The following is a 21,403-nucleotide window of genomic DNA, read 5'->3' as shown; positions in this document are numbered from 1 at the left end:
CCATAGTCTTTTTCTTTTGTCAATTGTCATGTGATCCACCACATGACCGGAATTATTTCAAAATAGTAAAGCGCGGCCGGTTATTTTCGTGCCGTCGTTACTGAAGACGAGCAACGGACCCGAGCACGTCCTAAACTTCCTTTCCAGGTTAGTTCACAATAACGGACAGGTTAAAATTTTTTGGGACGTTATGCCCTAGCTGCCAACAATCATATTCTAACCGAGCCTTACCGTTTCTTCTCCACAGATCGTAATAATCACACAGAAAAAGGCATGTAAGTGACGCTTCGTTTCTATTACTTTAATCACCCCGGGTGAACACAACCGTCACACTCCCCAGCAGCACACTTCGAGAACCCTGTTTATATGTTTGTTTTCATGTTTGCTCATATTACAATGTTTATCTCGCAAGATGACATATTGCAATGATAGCGTTTATGTTATAATTGTTTTACCCCACAGTAATGGTACTCTATTACGTTTTGCAGTGTCGATTCCCTGATGAAGGGCATGACCTAAATGCCCGAAATGCATTGGATAAATTGTAATGACATTGCCTGAAGGATAAAAATGTTTTGAAAGCCGTAAAAGGATAACTAAGTATGCTTGCAATCCACAAGTTAAAGTGTTGATGAAATAAAAAACACACTAACAATCTACTTAACGGAGTGGAAGTCTTTTTCAAAGGAAGACAACAAAATGTGTGCCCGTAAAGGGATGACTCTAGAGATCCTCTAGTCTCAATTTATGTTCATGACGCCGTCGGACCCTCGACGCCACCTTTCGTGCACCATAAAATTAATAAAACCAAACACATCCGTAAAGAAATAAATCCGCTGTGCATCTATCCAATTTCAAATCTTATTTAATAAAAGGGACATACCTGTAATTCAATGGTGGCCTTTTTGTTCTCACACGAGTCCCGGATGACGCCGTAGGTTGCCCCGAGCAAGGAACAGAAGGGATCCTATACACAGAGAATCAGGAAAAATAGACAAGAACATGTTAGGATTCGGATCTGATGAAGAGGCTAAGTCAGAGGAACTGGACAAGGAGGGATGAGAAGTGACTGCAGCAGGCAGCAGAATCAGACATTGAATAGATCCTACAGACAATTCCAACCATATCTAGTAAGTCCAGTTTTTGCTGAAGTTTACCAACTGATGATTTCACCTTTACAACAGTGCAACATACTTCACAATATTATACAAAGATTAAAAAGGGTACCATTCATTACATAAGTCACAGACGCCATGTCTTCTTACACAGTTCTCATCATTGGCTGTAGATGGCATTCACTCTTCAGCATTCTATGTAGGTGAAAGAAATAACAACTCACTAATCAAGTATTGTAGTGAATAATGTGTTGGGAAGTGAGACGAAATATCACAGAAACACTAACCAATTCAAACCCATATATAAGTTGCTCTGTCTTTCAGCTAACACATACATTTGTCAGTGGTGTAGCAAGGGTACTAGGGGCTCTAAGGCAATCATAGCAATTTGAGTGCATTTCAGCCACCTTACAAGTATGGGCCTAGGTGCTACTGATTCTACTACCTTATAGCTGCTAGCCTCTTTCCTCCTGCCTTTGTGAAGTAGACTGTTTTTGCTGCCAAGTATTTCTCTAGCATGACACTTGGTTCCAGCTGACATATAGCTTACTTGATGAAATTGTTTCATGTTTTGATTATTATATTAAATAATGAAATAATGAATTACTTTATTAATGTCTTTATTTATTGGTCAAGTAAAGGTGCCACGTGTCGTGTGAGGTTATGCTATATTAACATGGTATCGGCTGCCTAGTTTCACTTCTGTATTGGCACTCAGTTTTGCTATTTCAATCTGATTATATTTTCATAACTGAGCTCATATGCACTTCCTCTTTCATCCTTGAACAGATATACATTAATGGTTTCTGCTGAGAATAATGTGGAAAAGTAACCGTCCTACATGTGAGTTTTACATAGCCATTTTCCAAACACCTTTCTCTTCCCAGAGTGTAAGTTACAAACTCAGTATCATAGCAGGAGTGAAAGAAAGGGGACAGGACAGTGCAAGGCCACAAGGCATTGCAGCCACTCACCTTTAGTAATGAAGGCCAACCATAAGGGTACACTTACAAAAGGTAGTGTGGGGTGTAAGAGCCAGCAAGTACAATTGCAAGCCAGCCATTATATGAAGGAAATAAGCTTCAAACATATTTACTGACTACAAAGTACAGGAGGTTCGTATAGAAAAGGGGGAAATCAGAAAATATATCTGTGTATGGTTTAAATGAGCTTTGTGAAGATGACTGTATACACAATATTACATTAATGCGAGTTTACTGTCTTTGAAAACGCATTCGTATTTATTTACAGAGTGCTTGGTCAATCCAAAATGGATCCTAGTGCAAAATATAGAACGCCCCTTTTTAGAGCTTGGTGGGTGGCCTACAGGTCAGCAGAGAGATGTCCTCCATTCTTCTGTTAGAAGACCACCCACCCTAACCAAGGATCCCCAAGAGGCGGGGTGATTTCTGTGCCTTCAGTGGGGCCGCTGTGGCTCCACAGAAGGCACAGAAGCTTTGCCCACTCAGCAGAACTTTTTTTTGTTTTGCAAAAACAATTTCCAGAAGCAGGATTTTTTTAAATTTAAAATAAAAAAATATATAGTGCCGTGAATTAGTGGGAGCTTTTGTTAACCGTGGGTGAACGTCATCTCTTTGGTTTCCTGTTTTGGACTCCCAGGCTAACCCTGGTGGTCCCAAAAATGAAAAAATGTACAGCAGAATTTTTGCCCGTAATAGAGTGGGCGGTCTAATGCTCATTGACCAATGGCCCAGCGCCAGACGAGCTATAGGCGAAAGGTTTCTGCTGACCGGCTCCACTGTTGGAAACCTTGTTATTATCTACCGATCATCTCAGCTGACAGCAAAATCCCTTTCTCCGATGACCTTATTTATCGCCTTTAGGTAACTGTCCAACCTTTTGGTTGTTCTTTAGATTCTTTTTTGGTAAGTAGGACATAGTTGACTTCGAATTTAGGGTTTGGTCCTGCACGTCCAGTGTCGCTTCTTGGATGAGTCAGAATTCTTTAAAACTCAATGGTGACAAAACTAAAATGCTGCTTTTTTGTTCTTCTACTTCTGTCTAGCACTCTTCATGGTGGCCTCCTGATCTGGGCATCCTTCCCACTACTTCTGCAACAGCTTGCAAACTGCATATCATCTTTGACACTAAGCTCTCCTTCACCACTCACATTTAGAAACTTTCTGAGATGTGCTTCGTGCTAATTCGTACCCTGAGGAAAGTGGTTGACTTCCATCACATAGTGGTGCAAACAGTTAGTTCATTCAGTCTTGAAAGATGCAGTTCGCGATACCCAGACTTTTCCTTCCTATCTTGCCAAGGCCTTCAGCTTATCCAAAATGTTGCTGCGCATCTGATCGTGTGCCTCCCTATGTTCCTCTATATCCTTTCATCATAGAAACTTTACAAGTGATCTATGTTCAAAGCTTGATGCATTCGCCACTGAGCATTTCACCAAATAGGACCTTCATCCTTGTAACAGTTTTTCTTTCTAAATCATTTTGCACATGCCATCCACCCTTCATTTGACAACCTTATGCATATTGCAAAAGTCTACCGTGCTTGGTTTGGCGGTCACTCCAGCTTCTTTTTGGCCTCAAAAATCTAGAACGCGCTTTATAGTGAGATGTCTTGTTCATAACCATCTTGCTCTCCTGGAAGATATTAAAACTTGGCTTTTCAAATATTACCATGCATGTCTTCTCAGCTTCTCTCTGTATCCCAAAGCTCCTGGCCACCCTTTTATGGTAACAGAGCTCTTCATACACTAGATTGTAACCTAACTAACCTAATCTAATTTACCCTAACCTAACCGAACTCCCTAAGAAAGGGTGGTTGGGGGCACACATTTCAAAAGTGCTTGTCTTGACATGATGCACTCTGCCACCAGAAGTTTCCACAATTTTGACTCTTTAAATAAAAAGGAAAAAACGGCAGGCAGGGAGAGACAAGTCTGACAAAAATGTGCTTCTCAGTGAGCATTTCTCTGCCACTTATGGGTACAACCGTCCCTTATTAAGATAGCCCCAAAGATGGATTACACTCCAAGTAGCAACTGATTGTTCATTGCCATTTCACCGGGAATACCAGGAAGGGGGTGTTGGTTGGTTGGGACTGCATAATCGGTTAGGGTGCTATGAGTTCCTCCACTCCCCATCAAATGTGTATGTGTTTATACTGCCTGTGTGGCTCTTTCCCATCTCTCCTCCTGAGTGTGAGCAGTCCTACTGTCTTTTTACCCCTTTTCTATTCAAGCTACTTATTCTTCTAGTGTGATTCTATACACTTCCTACCCAATCAGGCCCTGGGTACAGTTATACTACCATTGTCGTCTCTACACCCCTAAGCCGCTAAGACTGTGCACTCAGTTATGCTACCTTTCTGGTCTGCAACCCACCCAAGCTATGTGTAGTTGTTCTCTCAGGTCACTGATCCTCTGTGAATTTGTCATTCACACATTGACTTGGTAGAGCTCTGTAGCAACCATTTGAGTTTTTTTGTCTTTTTCAGTACATAGCAAAGGTTATAATGGACAAGTCATCAAGGATGCAGTACCCCACTGGTACGGTTTACTTTCTGAGAGTTGTAATCCTGGTTCAGCTCAGTTTCGTGGACCCAATTAAATGGACAGCGATTTGTACAAGAAAATACAAGTATTTGAGCACGACGTTCTCAGTGACATGGAGTCATCTCGATAATACTATCCTCCTTTTTAGGTCTCTCCAACAGACAGCTGTAGCTGCTAAGGGAAAACACCCAGTTATCAACACTACACAAAATACATACATACAGTGCAAACTAGTGGTCATCACTCTTCAAGCATTGACTATTACGTGTTCTTGGTGGTCTAGTAGCTGCCATTCACTGGGTGGGCTGTATTTAAACCTGTGGTAGTTCGTGGAAGGTTACAGAGAGCTTTAAATAGTCCCATGTGGTAAGCTCTCCACTTTTCTGCCCCCACCACTGTCGCCATGCCGCACAAAGATAACCCTGCAAATCACCAGGGCACAACATGGCCTCTGCTGCCATCCTTTGCTGCCTCCATGCCGCACAAAGATAAACCTGCAAATCACCAGGGCACAACATGACCTCTGCTGCCTTCCTTTGCTGCCTTACACCACCCAGTACGTGAGTTTAGGACAGTTTGGGGTTTTGGCTATGCCAGTGTTTGCTGAATCGTATCACCTGCATTAGCAGAGGCAAACCATTCCAAAATGGCCGCCGTGCATACGCATACATACACAGTGGCCATTCTGTAACAGATTTTCTTATGATTTTTGAAAAACCATCATAAGATGATCGCCCTATGTGTGTGTGCATGCATAGTGGCAATATTGTAAAGGATTTTCATAACTATATGAAAATCCACTACAAGATTACTGGAGCATATCGTCCTTGCACAGTGGCCATTTTGTGATGGATTTTCCCCAAAAATTTTTTTAAAAATCCGTTACAAGTTAGTCGCCGTGCATGAGTGCATTCTCTGAGCTACCTGGGGACTTTAAAAAATATGGAAGTCACTAGTTTAGCTGTCAATAGCAAAGTAGAGACCTATTGGCTTTACCAATGCTTGTTTCAATGTAAACAGTCAGAGAAGTGAGAATTCCCTTGAACAGGACTGTATAGAATATGACTAGAAACAATCAAGGCCTAAATGACAAATTCATAAACAAATCAACGAAAGTTTTTTTGTAAAAACAGGAAAATTACAATTTATTATGTATACATACATGAATAAAATTCACACTGAGGTATTACTTTGAATACCAATAAGACATGCAATTAAAAAAGCAATGACACAAATAAAACACTAATATCATTCAATTATGACCCGCATAATTAACACTAGAAAAGACAGAAACAGTAAGACATGAGAAATTGTGCAATACTACAAGTACATTCGGACTCCTGGTTGATTACATCGATGTCATGTACATGAAGATCTATATATCTACAGCGATGAGGAAGTCATGAATTAAACAAATTTTGGAAAGCGTTGACGCGTTTCGGTGGGATTTCTTGATTCTTGCCACCTTTTTCAAGACTATATGTAATGTCTGTCAAAACCAGGGGGTCATACAATTTCCCTAAAAATGGATATACAACATATTAGAGGTTATATGAGTCTCAAAAAGCCACAGAGACGGAGCGATGCAACTGGGGAATCACACACCCACTTTGGGTGGTTAAGAAAGCCCTCACACACCGACCTAGTCAGTGTCATGCTTCATCATCGGGCCCCACCAAAGAGGCCGAGTGCCTCTTTGGTGTGCTATGACGCCAGAAGACTGCGGAGCTGGTTGTGTGAAAAGGGCGTGCAGTGAGGTATAAAATTAAAAGTGCCTAAAGGGTATCTGCAAAAATTATTTTAATGAGTGATCCCTGAGACACGGATAAAAGGAGTTATGTGTCTGAATATGTTGCCAAAGGTAATGGATTGGTTAATTCAGAGTTTGAGTTTCAGTCAGTCAACATGTTTCTGCCTTTACAATGGTTTAGGTTTACCTAGGCATTCGTCAGGACTAGTTTAAACCCCGGCGGTATGGACTCTCTAATCGTCCACCCTAACCTGGGGACGTGGAAGTGAAAAATCAAAAAAGTGATAAAAGTGCATAAAAAAGGTGGAAGAGCAAATCGCTCATTCCAAAAATACTCCAAATTCGGGAGAGTATCTGCACCTGTAAATACAATAACACAGACAAACACAAAAGAGACAAACATACAATTAATTATTTGTATAGGTCATAGCGTTTGTCCAAGGTGCTCCATAGTTGTGGCATAGGTAGTGTTCCCATATAAACACTAAAGTTAACACCATCCATATAGCGCTACAGGGATGATACCACTAACTTGCCAACTTTATTAACTCTTGGAGGGAATGTAGTATATCAAGCAACATTCATGTGAGGTATATCAATCTGACCCTCCTGCTCACTGCTAACAACATGGGATTTCGTGTTGACTATTAGGGCCTGTATGGGATTTCCCTGTTTTATACCATTCCGACTAAGAACCGTTCCCCTGAACTTAGAAGTTTCCTTTTCAACAATAAAATTCTAAATACCCATGCAGATTATCTGTAGAGATTTTGTAAAAGTACAAGAATATAATAGAATGACTGCTTACAACTATTCTTGTTTTCTGTCTATAACATAGAGATGTAGAGATGTAGATATGCTCGCACAACTTTTAATTGGGTTTGATCACCTTATAAGCCGTTCATGATTTGTTTAATCTAGACAATTAGGGTAGGTCCAACCTTGGGGATGCTAATATGGCAGGATACTGAATAGACCATATATGAAATGCTGTTCTTCATCCACGTGACCTCATACTGATGAAATGCAAAATGTCAATAAGTTTCTATTTTTTTATTGTTTATTATTTTTTGCTAATATGTTGTATATCCATTTTTAGGGAAATTGTATGACCCCCTGATTTTGACAGACATTACATATAGTCTTGAAAAAGGTGGCAAGAATCAAGAAATCCCACCGAAACGCGTCAACGCTTTCCAAAATGTGTATAATTCATGACTTCCTCATCGCTGTAGATATATAGATCTTCATGTACATGACATCGATGTAATCAACCAGGAGTCCGAATGTACTTGTAGTATTGCACAATTTCTCATGTCTTACTGTTTCTGTCTTTTCTAGTGTTAATTATGCGGGTCATAATTGAATGATATTAGTGTTTTATTTGTGTCATTGGTTTTTTAATTGCATGTCTTATTGGTATTCAAAGTAATACCTCAGTGTGAATTTTATTCATGTATGTATACATAATAAATTGTAATTTTCCTGTTTTTACAAAAAAAACTTTCGTTGATTTGTTTATGAATTTGTCATTTAGGCCTTGATTGTTTCTAGTCATATTCTATACAGTCCTGTTCAAGGGAATTCTCACTTCTCTGGTTGGTTGACCCTACTTCCCTTGACTAGTTTAAGGGGTACCTCTCCCTTCTCATCCTCAATGTAAACAGTGACAAAGACAATAGGCCTACATCTAATATGCTAGCACATGTAAACAATATTTGAGCATGCTTGTTTCCGCATTTGTTAGCATAATAGAGCCAGACAGACATATGGGCTTTGTCAAGCCTTGTGCGTTATTTCAGATACGAACATTCATGCATTCAAAGTGGAAGTTGGATGAAATAATTTAGATTAAATCATATTCGATATAAGGGGTTCCACTGGGAACCCATCTTAAACATGTGCTAGGCTTGGATAGCAAAAACCCAAAAGTGCATGCAAAGCTGCAAACATACATTCAAAAGTTTTGATTGCATGTACAGCTGCAAATATACATTAAAAAGTTATCAATAAGCCCAGCTGAGCCAGTAGTTATTCCATTACACTATCGACACAAAACGCAATGCACATTTTCATGTTTGTTAGACGTTTTATTGGGTCTCAAATAGGTGTGTGTTTGAGTGTGGATGGGGTGTGGGGGGCAAAAGTTATATTGTGGCTGTGTGCTGTTGGATAGTGCTGTTTTTGGGCTTTTAGAAATAATTGTGCTGTTCTGCTCAAGCAGGATTGTTACAGTGTTGCTGGCAAATGTCCAAATAATTTCATGGCAGGAAATGTAGCAGGCAGAGGATTTCACTTTGAAGCTTGTATCTCACTGACATAGTCAGGGCATTTCAGACATTTACAGCAGGCTTCAGAACAGGGACATTATCATGTTGCTGAACGAATATATGATTTTTCCACGAAGACAAGTTCCACGCATGGCATTACCACGCGAACTTTAGTTCGCATGTGTCTTCACCACGCAGCATTTGACAACGCATGTTTTTACTCCGCAAAATGAACGTTACGAAACATCTCACGTCTCATTTAAATTTACATAACGATGCTGATAGGCTACATGCAGTACGAAGGAAAAGATCGATGTTTTAAACAATTAAAAACAACAGATTCCCTTACATTTTATTTTTATTTTTTTCATAAAGCGCTTAAATAATACCTTAATTAATAAAGTTTAGATTCTTATCTGACCCCTGTACGTCTTTCCCCATCAGCCCTTTCTTCCACCGACCACGGAAACAAGCGTCAAAACACGTCTATCAAAACTGTGAAAGGACTTCAATTATGACGTACACGTCTCCTTGTTGGTGAGGCTATTTCCTTGTTCGTTTTTTAAGTTTTCTTATTTATTTATTGTTATCCGCTTGTTTTTTTTTGGGGGGGGGACCCCCCCAACCCCCCCTAGCCCCCCACCCCAACTCCCCCTAGCCCCCCCAGCCCCCCCCCCCCCCCAAGCCCACGCAGATCGTACAGGCAGAACGACACGAAGGAATACCACTCGCGTGGTAAAGACGGACGTTGAAAGCATACGCGTGGAAAAGACCTTTTCGTGGTGAGTGACGCGTGGTAAACGTTATGCGGGGTAATTCCTTCGTAGTAAATGATGTTTCCCGTTGCTGAACACATGAGTGTTTGGTCTAAAAAGACAGAGCACAAACAAGCCTTCAACAGAGGTCTACAAAGGGGACAGCAACTCAGAATTCTTAATGTGCTTGAATGCTGGATGGATCGTTAACACTGTGTAATTTACACGTATTGAAAACATATTTCAATGTGTAATCTCAAACCATTTTCATTTACAGTTCTGTGAATAACATTCAACCTAAAACTCTGTTGAATGTTTAGTCATTTGTAAACATAACAAATATTAGTACTCACCTGATTGGATCGATTCTGACATGCTTTCATCTTTTCGCTTTCGCAGTTTAATGTTACTTCTATAAAAAACAGAAAAACGCCACATCATTATCCACCAGCTAATACAGAGACAAAAAAATTGAAATGCATTAAAAAAGAAAAAATACGAAACATAAAGGACTGAATTGACGATCAGCACAAAACAAACCGCAGAATAACTAACTTAACATGAAGCACAGGCAACAGAGAAAAGAAAGAAATAATAAAGAGTTTAAGCCTTAATGAGGAATGATAGGAAAGCAAGAGAAAAATAAGCAGGTAATTGAAAGAGAATATAAGAACACAAGATTTTTAGTTAAATGCAGAAGATCAAATCTAGTACAACACCATTCTACTAGCTCCCGTGATCACTAAGGGAGGCGTCCTCCCCATTCTAAGCACCTTCTTTCATTCCCTGTACCGAATTGCATCTGTAGTTTCACTTGAGGGCGGAAGGGGCAGTGAAGAAAGACTCTAAGACCCCGAAAGAATGGGTGGTCAAGCTGCTCGTGCCATTTGGCCAACCTTGCAATTCTTGTTGAACGGGTCGTCCAATATCCCGTCGTTTGTGCCTTCATTTAGGGGTCCAACATGGGTGCTAGCTAAATGGACAAGCTGGAAAGACCGCAAGCGGCAACCTCCCATCTGCCTAATCAATGTTTTTGCATTTACATTTTGCACTTATACTTTAACCCCTTGCACGCTCATGACGAGCTCAGCTCGTCAACGTGGAACACTCGCACGCTGGGCTAATTCCCCTGCTGTGCTGAACGTTCCACAAAAACGGGTGTGGTCATGACGACCTCAGCTCGTCATGAGCATACGAGCACTGTGCCTCATGATGAGCTGAGCTCGTCATGAGAACGGTGGCGCTGTGCGCACCCCCCTCCCCCATCACAGCGGGGGAATGTGCCCAGCATGAAAGGCGTTAAGCAGTCCTCTGGGCCCCTTCTCAAGGAGTTTGACACATCTATAGAGTACCATCCGGCCTCTACAATACTTTTTTACACTTTTGCATCCAGAGGTCCTGGTGAGTCCTTAGGGTATACATAGACTGGGGAGCGACTGCTTGTGGTCACTCCTTGCGTCTAGATACTGTGTTTGCATCCTGACATTGTAATGTCGTCAAGAACTGTTGCCTACGTGCACTTCATGCCCTCATTCAAGTCCACATTGGTGACGAGGACGGCTACGTACCCATGGCAACGGTGTGTGACCTACCCCTCCACCAGTGTTCTCTAACACCACTGTGGTAACTCAGTTGGTCATCATTCTTCTCACATGCTACAGTGGAGTATGGCTCAATCAACTACTATGCTATCTCATATGCTGCAGTGAGGTGTGACTTGTTATACCACTGTTATCCCAACGTACTTCAGTAGAGGTGACTCCTTTTGAATAATCTCCCTCCAGAGCAATAGATTGTGCTTCATTATGAAATTATTTAGGTGCATTACGATGAATTATGTCCCCCTGTATTATTGACATCATAAACCAATAGATTCCTTCTCATTCTAACACTGTCCTAATATACTGTGATACATTGTGTCTCATTCTACCACTGTCCTAATATACTGTGATATATTGTGTCCAGTGGTTGAAGTGGGGGAAAAAAGTTGGGGAACTGTGAGCGGAGAATCAGAGGGCGGGAATAACCCAAGGATTGGTTCAGTGGGCGGATCTAGAGGTGTGGCCAGAATGCGCAAACATCCCAATTTTTAGTATTTGTTTGGCATTTCACTGCCCAGTTTAATGAACCAATTGATACACATGATTATTTAAGGTTATAATAAGTTATTGACATTAAAATACATTCGCAAAGTGGGATATGCTTCTAATCACAGAATGTTCCAAATATGATCAAATGTGGGATCACAAGCCAATTTTCTTCGAGCCATGCAGTTTTGTCATCTGCACTTCTCCCTTTTTCCACAGCAGCAATTCAAACATGAATGGCAAATATCCTAGTTTGCAGATGTTTTCTATATAATTATGGCTCTGCCATATTTGCCTCATAATGTAAGATCTGCTGCATGATCTGACCATTTAAATTAATAAATTGTTTATAGCGCAAAAGTATCAAAAGTTAATACAAAATTTGACTTGTGTTGCTGCGTGGTGGATGGCTTATTGCAAAGGCTAACTGATCACCTTTCTCACTGCTGCATTTGTATGTTACACTGGTCCTAATAAGACAACATCTCTCTGGAGACTGTTAGCATGTGTACACATGTCAAAATAATAAAATATCAGAAATTATACTGCATTACGCTGCAGCCCTTTTTTCAAATGAATAATTTAGTCAACACTGCAGCATAATTCTGTCCTCCTTTGCTGCATAATGAATTCCAGTGGCCCCACAGCAGGCAGCACAGTTGAAAGTGCTTGTGAATAAAGAAGACAGACTGTGAAGTTTGAGAACTTAGTTTGGTGTGCGTGCAAATCCTGCATTGCCAATCCCTGGTGAGTTGCAGCTACTAATGCTGATACAAGGCCAATGGAGGTACCTATGGGTGAGGCAGACTGGTCTCAAGGGCAGGGCTGGCCTTAGCACTGGTGGTGCCCTGTCCATTAATGTTTGTTAGTGCACCCCACTGACCACCTCTGCCATGGATACCCTCACTACCACCCTTTAACAGTGTCCATCAAGTCTCCATAACCACACTCTCTCTCGGATGCATTTAATTTGATTTGCAGCAGGACTCATATCATTGTAGGGTGTCAGAGCACTTTACATCACACACATTACACAGAGACAATCAATATGTGTGTAAATCACTGTATAGAAAATGTTACATAAGACTAAGGACTACAAGGGGTACGAGTCACATAACAACCATGCTAGTAGGCCATATAGTTTAATAGTGATTGGTCTGGAAAAGCACAAACTCAGAATTGATAATGTAATACCATGGTTGGGGGTTCTCTTTATTAATCAGAATTGATTTCTGTCCAAAAGAACACTTTTTGCAACATTAGGATAATCAAAGACTGGGGGAAAAACATAACGCTCTGATTTATACCTTGCAGTGTGTATGCAGCTCTAAGATGACAGTTAATAGCTCACTGTTCTATGTTAGGATTTTAACTTATAAACTGCAAGTAAGAAAATGGATCTCTCTGACAAAAGCAGTAGCCCACTAACCTATTTACATAATGTTCACTTTGTGACCTGCATGGTTCATGTTCTTTGCAGCAGGCACATTAACCCTATGAGCTAACTTTCCATGAGTCAAAACTTCCACTAGACAAAATTCCGATCTCTCTCTAGGAAGAATGTTAAACACCAGAGTCATCATGACATTTTTATTGTTGACGAAAATTGCTGGAGGACAGGAAGGAGGCAGCAAACACTTTCTTTTAAAACCATAATATACTTGCAAACATAATGCCTACACCCAAAGTCAGCACCCAGTGTGGTCACACTGGTTGTGCAGCCCTAGAGTTGGCCCTTCTCAAGGGTCCTGTGACCTCAGTGACAGAGTCACTGTTGTTCTAGGGTGTGCTGATTCATAGGCCTGCCCGCAAGACTGGAGGTGAACTTCAGTATGGATTGTGGTCGACAAGCCTTGAAGGTTAACCTCCACTTTTCATGCTAGGGTCCACCTGCTGGTGCTAAGACACCAAGGCTTCTAAGGTCTTGTGAAGCCTTCTGAGGTCTAGCATTGGATTATGCTCTCTCAGGAAAGTGGTCGAGTGGACTGGTTATTAAAGCTGAACCTGGTTTCCCCAATTCCAAATTCAGCAGCTCAGGCTATGGTACCACATCCTCTCCCCCCCCTCCCCCACTGAACACCATACTGCCCAACTGAGAGAAACTCACACTGCCTTCAACCACAACCCAATTGTTGCTGGCTATAAACACCTGGATGCGGCTCAAATCAAATTACGCACTAGACAAGAGCAATATGCAGTCTACAAAAAAAGAAGTAACAACATCCTGGAAAAAGCAAATATTCATAGGGAATGCAAAATTTAGCAAACCATGTGAAATGTAAGCAGGAACAAAATGGTTACCTTAACGCTTTTACACTCACTATTCAGAAATGGGAGTGATTTTGCCAGAAAAGTTAAGGACATGACTACAGGGCCCTGAATGGACCCATTTCAATGTCCATTCCTTATATCCTTACAAAACATAAGCAGTATGGTAAAAAGACCACGTCCCTGGACGCAGAGCCGCAGTACACATTTTGTTTTCCAATCCACACATTGCAGTACCTCCAGGATTGGTGCGCTAGTTGCACACCCAGGGAAAACAAAGACAAGAAAACAAAAAATAGCGCTTTACTGGCAAACTCTGTAAAAGTGGCACTAATGTGTTTGGGTGTGAATAAAATGAATCTGGCCAGTTTGCTACCACTCTGTTTTACTTTATTTAGTTATTTTTCATATTTTTGACCTTTTATTCCCGATGCTGCACTTTGGCATTAAAATGTCAGAAAAAAAACGACATTTCCAGCAAAAGTGTTTTTCTTTTTTGGATCCATTTCACAGGGGAGCAAATAAAAGAAAGGAGAGGAAAGAAAGTGAGAACTCCGTCTTGAAGTCATGGTTTTCAGTAAGAGAAGAACTGCTAGACAGAGAGAGGAAAGAAGGAAAGAGAGTGGGGGGGCAGCTGAAGCGGCGGATCAGAAGTGGACACTGTCTTTTTCTTCTCTGGGCAAGAAGGAAAAGACAGAGTCCAGTTAATTTTCTGCCACCCGCCCTTCCTCGAGCGCCAGGAACGCCGAGCTTTCTCGAGCGCCAGGAACGCCGAGCTTTATTCATAGGCGATAGCAATTTCTTGCATCCCGGGACGCATTTTCAAAATACAAAAGCAGGGGAATTGAATCCTTGGAATTAAAGAAGTAGGAGCACGCCATGCCCTGCCAATCCCGCCGACTTCGACCACTGATTGGGTCTAATTCTACCACTGTCCTCATACACTGTAATAGATTGTGCCTAATTCTACCATTGTCCTCATACACTGCATTAGATTGCATCTCATTCTATCACTGTCCTCACACACTGCAATAGATTACATCTCATTTTATCAGTCTTCATACACTGTGATAGAGTGTGTCTCATTCTACCACTGGTGATGAACAAAACATCCAAACAAGGAAACCCGGCTGGACCTGAAGGGTTGAGAGGGCCCTTTGAATGCAAAGGGGGAGGAGGGAAATGTCCTTCCAAGGTAAATCAATTCAAACGTAAAGTATCCCACCCATGACCTATTGTTTTTAGTCTCCCCACCATCTCCACGAATAAAGGGATACCTAGGAGAAAGTGAGGGATTTTTAATCTCTAGTTAAGCCCCCTGGTCACCCTTTTTATAAATGTTCCCTGAAATACGGTCGAGCCGACCCAAACCTTTAGGAGTCAGGGTGAACCTGATGATGAAGCATGACACTACTAGTGTATGTGAGGGTTATATATAACAAAATATTTTTTCCTTCCCCGCACAAGCCATGCAGAGCTAGCATACCCACGTGGGGTGACCTACCCCTCTACCCCGTGTCCCTTGCATCATATATAATGACCCCCATAACCCCCACGACCCTGACCCTTGGTAGGATACTTTTCCGTTGAATTCATTCTACCACTGACCTCATACACTGTAATAGATTACATCTCATTCTATCACTGTCCTTATATACTATAATAGATTGTATTTTGTTGTTTTACTGTCCTCATACATTTTAATTGATGGCATCTCATCCTATCTCTGTCCTCATACTCTGTTATATATCGCACATCATTTTTCCACTGTCGTCATGCAATGCAACTCAAATTGTCTCATTTTACCTCTGTCGCCACACACCAGGGCGGATTGCACCTCATTCAGTCCCCAACAACTGCATTTTACCTCAAGGTATCTCACTGCATGTTTATCTCACAATAAGATCTTGTGTGGTGTTTAACCCCTTCCATGCTGCCGTCGGCCATTGGCCGACGGCAACGCTACCTCGCTGGTGCTGCCGTCGGCCAACGGCCGACGCGGCCCCGCCCATTTTGCGGAAGTGCCGCACTTCCGCAAAATCGCGGGCGCAGTGGAGGGGTTAAGATTCTGCAAGAGAGGCTTACGTGACAGGGGCATCTCTCTATAAAACCCCATTATTAGGAAATTATGCAGTTTTGTTTTGGTTGCCAGGTCTCTGCCTACCTGCTCAGTCTGCAGACACGCCCCTCTTTGATACTCCACAGAAGTGCAGAAAAAACGGACAATATGAGGAAAAAGTGCTCTTGAGCAGAAAGGGTTTCTAACTGCACAAAAAAGTGTTTTCATAGAGTAGAAGGTGAGGAAAAAGTGTGGAAAAATGGCAACTTTAGTTCAGCTTTTTATCATACTTTTCCCTCTTCTCTTTCTTGTATGCTTGCCTCAGGCACTGGCATGATGGTGGGGAAAGCCATTAAAATACCTCCTAGGCCAAGGTAGCGGTTAAGGAGATGGTGGCATTCTGAAACATATTTTGCCCTTCCCTGGGGCTACTGGACAGTTGGTACTAGTGGAGTGGTGTGGCTCACTGGTTAGAGGCGGCAGACCCATAAGCAGAGAACGGCCCGGGACCAGGGTTCAATTCTTGACGCGGCAGGGTTGTGGACCAGGGTCAAAACGGACTCGATAATCCTCGCCTTGGTGCCTAATCTAACCAGGGAACACACTCGGCAACTCTGGGCATTAAGCTTGCCTCATCTCTACAACGGCCCCCCAAAGACGCCGGGGATGCCTGGTTTCACCTTGGAGATACCCAGAAAGGGACCATCTCACATGGAAAACCAGGACGGGTTCCCCAGCGGTCTTCAGCGCCAGGATACTCCATGGAGTCGCAGTGCGCTTTACAAGTACACCCACATTTACATTTACATTTACATTTACTAACCTCCTGCTCGTCACAGCCCGGCCACGGCCATTGTCCACACACTGCCATTCGGCCATATATCAGTCTGAGGTGAGCAGGGGTGCCCGAGTCCAGACTCTCCATACAGTGGGGTTTACATATAAGCAACCATACACGCACTGAGAAACACATTAAACATTGGATCTTGGATGACCGAAAGTGTCATTTGTACATCCTTATTCCCCTTGCCCCCTTTGGACATGGAGCAATACATAGATAGGAAAACTCCCTTGTTGCAGACTAGATCCGAGAGGTCTTAGCCTACCGTGTATGCGGTGCTTGTAGTTCCTTTACACATATATTGGATCTGCGCATTTAGACAACATAATCTAAGGGTTTGGTGTCTAAACTGATTCCAGACACCCCCAAAGGATTTGTTAGTCTGTAGACTATCTACCTTTCAGTGCCACTATAAGCCCCACAACCTTACCAAGGGGCAAATAGTCATATCATAATCTTTATTGCTTGATTAATAAAAATCATTGCAATCACAACATCTTATGTCACCAAGAAAAACACATTTACATTTAAAACAAAAGGCCTTCTCTTCACATAATACAATAAACTGTCTCATGTATACAATTAAAAACCTTATTGATAAGCCCAAATCTAGCCACCTTACATTTTTAATCACAGAATATTGTTGCACATTATACATTTTAAAGTGACGGTGAGCTTTGCATACTATTTCCATGGATATCACAGAGAGCTATTATTGACCAATAAACATTCATTTCCCCTTCCTTTCAAAGTGCTAATGTGCAAAAAGTGCATCAGTTTGCTGCGATCGTAATCCAGCTGTTATTACATTTCAAATTAATACCATTGTAACAGAAATATTTAAGTAATAAAATGTATAAGCCGTGAAAACTAATAGCACCATGTCCATAAAAAATAGAGGGGATCTGCCCTATATTAGACATTTTTCAACTGCCATTAAAAGTTTTACCAGTTGACATAGTAGTGGAACGGATTCACCAGACAATGACATGATTAATGCCTGTCGGGCAGATCTCACACCACTCCTCAGAAAATAAGGTCTCAAAACTAAACTGATCACGTACCATGCATAGTTTTTGCAGCTAATGCAATTTATCCAATTTAAACGATTCAACTCTGATATGCTTTTTTAAAATTAATTTGTAGTTGGGCATTTTCAGAGCTGACAATTCAATTTGCAGGCCGATATCTCGTAGGGATGTTAAAATATAAGCTCACTATTACGCAGTGTAAGCAGATTTATCAATTTCTTGCCAACAGATATTCCCTAAAGATGCAGGGGCTGATTTTTACAATGCAGCCATACATTTTAGGAGGAAAGATCCCTTTGATACCAGGCACTGTCTTTGGAGACCGAATTCCAATCTAATTGCTGCTTGACACATTGACCTGGCAATTCCAAAGGTTGCTTTAAAAACCTTAACCATCAGTAAGTCAAGCACCTTCACATCTTTTCCTCTAGTAATCGGAGAACCATAAATGAGGGTATGTTGTTACTTGGCTTTGATTACTTTAAGAATAAACTCATATGATTGACAGTTCAGTGATTTCTTTAAACATTTAAAAGCATGGATCAATGTCACAGTCTTGGCCCTTAGATCTTTAAGGTGAAATTTAAAAGACATATGATTGTCAAATATCACCCCTAAATATCTATACTTCTTACCCATATCAATTGTACCTGACTCGGCTTCCCATGGATTAAACTTCTGTTTAACTACACCAATTTTCATCACTTTCATTTTTTTAACATTCAGTTCAAGGCCATTCTGCTGTATATAGTCATCAAAGGCAGTAATAAGTCTTTGTAGGCCAATGGGGGTATGGCTCACAAGAATCGTATCATCAGCATACTGGAGGTAGCTAGTTTGCACTTCCCCCATCCTAGGAACATGCCCATTTACAACATCCAAATGCTGTGAAAGGTCTGATCAAAATAAATTAAATAAGGAGGGGGCAAGAACACAGCCCTGCTTCAGGCCATTATATGTTCTAATCCTCCTTGATAAGGAGTTACCCTCCCCAATCTTAACTTAAACCCAAGTGTTGGTATACAGAAGAATAATAGCTTTCAACAATTTCTTTGGGATTCCTAGATCTGACAATTTGGTCCATAATAAATTTCGAGGCACAGAGTTGAAGGCTGCCTTAAGGTCAATAAAAGCAATATATAAATTTTGCTTATTCAAGACAGCCTTCTCCGCAAGCAACGTTAGAGCCAACAAATTAGTGGTAGTGGATTGACCTTTATGAAAACCAGTCTGATTAAATGGAATAATACTCTCCTTCATAACCCAGTCTTCCAGTTCTACTAGAAGATAAGAAGCAAACACCCTTGCATCAACATCAGTCAATGAAATTAGTCGATAGTTAGCGGGTTTGACAGTGTGCCGCTCTTATAAATTGGTTGAACTATGCTACCTTGCCACGACTCCGGAACAACCCCCAATGTCAAAACATCCCTAAATAAATTATACAAAATGCCTGCCCACAGATCACTATTAACATGAAACAGGGCATTCGGTAACCCATTAGGTCCCGGGGCACCATTGGATCGCTGCCCACGGAACAGGGTCCCAGTTTGATATTTAAGTTTTTCTTTCCATATTTCTTGTTTGTAGGTCTTCTTAAGTTCCTTCAGGTTTTTTTTATACACTGTGTTGGTCTGACAAAATGTACGGGTGTATGCCTCACGGACAGCTCTATTGAGTACTTTCTTTAACCTTAATAGTTTGGGGGAAACCATATTTTATGTATATTCAAATTGGTGTTAATTTTCCTCATCTTTCCAGTAGAAAATTTCCCCACGATAGACTGTGATAAAATTCCATTTCATATTCATATTCATGTCACCCTTAATGCTCTGATCACTTTCCTTAATCAATGCCTCAGCCATTTGCGTAATATCCTCCTTTTTGGCTAAATTCCATACCAGCCTCCTCAGGTTATATGCAGAACATGCCGTGTTGGGAAGATCCTTAGATTTTAGAAGACTTTCTACCAAAACATTAAATTTACAACCTGGGGGTTGTGATCACTTGCTGGCCGGACGATTACCTTATATTCAGACAAATGTAATCTCAAATTGTCCGAAATGAGGGGCAGATTTATGAGGCCCTTGCGCCACGTTTACGCCGCTGTTGCGTCACGCAAGGCGGCGTAAACGTGGCGCATCCCTACGAACGATTTACAACGTGACGCATCTAGGCAGATGCGTCACGTTGTAAAGCCCTGCGCCACTTGTGGGCGTTCCGGCGCAGAGTGGGCGTTCCAGGGCAGGTGCGCCTCGCAAAAGTGGCTGAGTGAAATCTATAAGATTTCACTCAGTCACTTTCAGGCCAATGCTGCGTCAAAAGCCTGCGCCTGCTTGAAGCAGGCGTAGGTCTTGATGCAGCATTGGTCAGATGGGGCACCCCCGAGCCTTGCTGGAGCTGCGTCACGCTTGCGACGCAACTCCAGCAATGCGCCGCCTTTACGGCACAGATGCGTCACGCATCTGTGCCGTTTTTGCCCCATGGTGCGCCGCATTGTAAATGCGGCGCACCATGGGTGGCGGAGCTGTGGCGCACTGTGGCGCACGTTAACTGGCGCATCCCTGGGGATGCGCCAGTTAACATAAATCTGCCCCTAAATGTATAATCGAGGATTGAACCTTGCTTCGAATTCTTAAATGTGGGAGTTAATCTAGATTTTTCTTTTAACTGGCTGGTACCGGCCTCAGACATAATATCACAGCAATCCTTAGCTAAGCCTCCTGATTTATAGTTAGATTATGAGTACCGAAATAATTGCAAATTAAAATCGCCTGATACTATTAAGCCAGCATCTGGGTATTGGAGTATTAATACACTCAGTACATCCCAAAGGATATACAACTGTGCAGACTTATTTTTACTTGCACTCAGGTACACATTAAGAAAAACTAACCTTAACTGAGAGGGATTTACCACAAGGCATTGTAACCAACCCAAGTTAAAGTCTACCACTTCCACAGCTAAATCTAAATTAGCCGCGATATAGCATGACAGTCCACATTTTGCATGGCCAAATTTATTGTTTTTTACTGCCGGAATACTATATTCATTAAATCCGGACAAAGGAGTAATTTGTTCACACCATGTTTCCTGGAATAATAAAAATGTAAATGAATTTAAAGATGACATTGTATCGGCATCAGATAATACATGATGCACACCGTGGACATTCCAAGAGCATAGACTAATTTCATTTATATTATCTTCAGTAGCTCCGGTTGTTCAATTACTGTCGATACGGGGCACCTTTGCCAATGATGCTGGCAACCAAGACCAGTCCTCCATTCGCATATTGTTTTTGGGTAACCACTCGCAAAGACGACCCCCTGACTGAGGATTGGTAATCAACAAACCAGAACTGCAAGATTGGTTGTTTGTTGGACCTACTGCACCTCTAAGCACTGGGTTTAACTTAGTACTTTCAATAATTTTACAACCCATATCCATCTTAAGGGCCAGTACCTTCAAGATCGGGGGATATTGTACACAGGTCCAGATCTCAACCTTTATCCCACAGTCCATAAAAATCAACCTGGATCCCAAAATCTTAGTAACAATATCCCTCGATGACCAAGTTGTAATAGTGGACTCACGAGGATTATTGGGCTGTACCTGTCTAAATTGTACTGACACCAAATCAGAGGGTTTAATAAATGCTCAATCAGGGATAGTTTAAATGATTTTCAATAGTAAAC

The 21,403-nt window shown here is 41.6% G+C and overlaps 1 protein-coding gene across 1 annotated transcript in view; it reads right to left on the bottom strand.

The window, feature by feature from the left end:
* LOC144828072 (adhesion G protein-coupled receptor E3-like) overlaps positions 1 to 21,403 on the bottom strand; it is a 359,420-nt gene that overhangs the window by 165,400 nt on the left and 172,617 nt on the right. Inside the window, exons 6-7 of the mRNA XM_078686209.1 lie at positions 9,773 to 9,831; positions 884 to 967 (exon numbers count right to left, since the gene is read on the bottom strand). Of these exons, the coding sequence (XP_078542335.1) occupies positions 884 to 967; positions 9,773 to 9,831 (143 nt within the window). The remainder of the gene's footprint in view (positions 1 to 883; positions 968 to 9,772; positions 9,832 to 21,403) is intronic.

The sequence above is a fragment of the Lissotriton helveticus genome, chromosome 4_1, assembly GCF_964261635.1.
Source record: "Lissotriton helveticus chromosome 4_1, aLisHel1.1, whole genome shotgun sequence".
NCBI lineage: Eukaryota > Metazoa > Chordata > Amphibia > Caudata > Salamandridae > Lissotriton > Lissotriton helveticus.
This window is presented reverse-complemented; position numbering and strand designations above follow the sequence as displayed.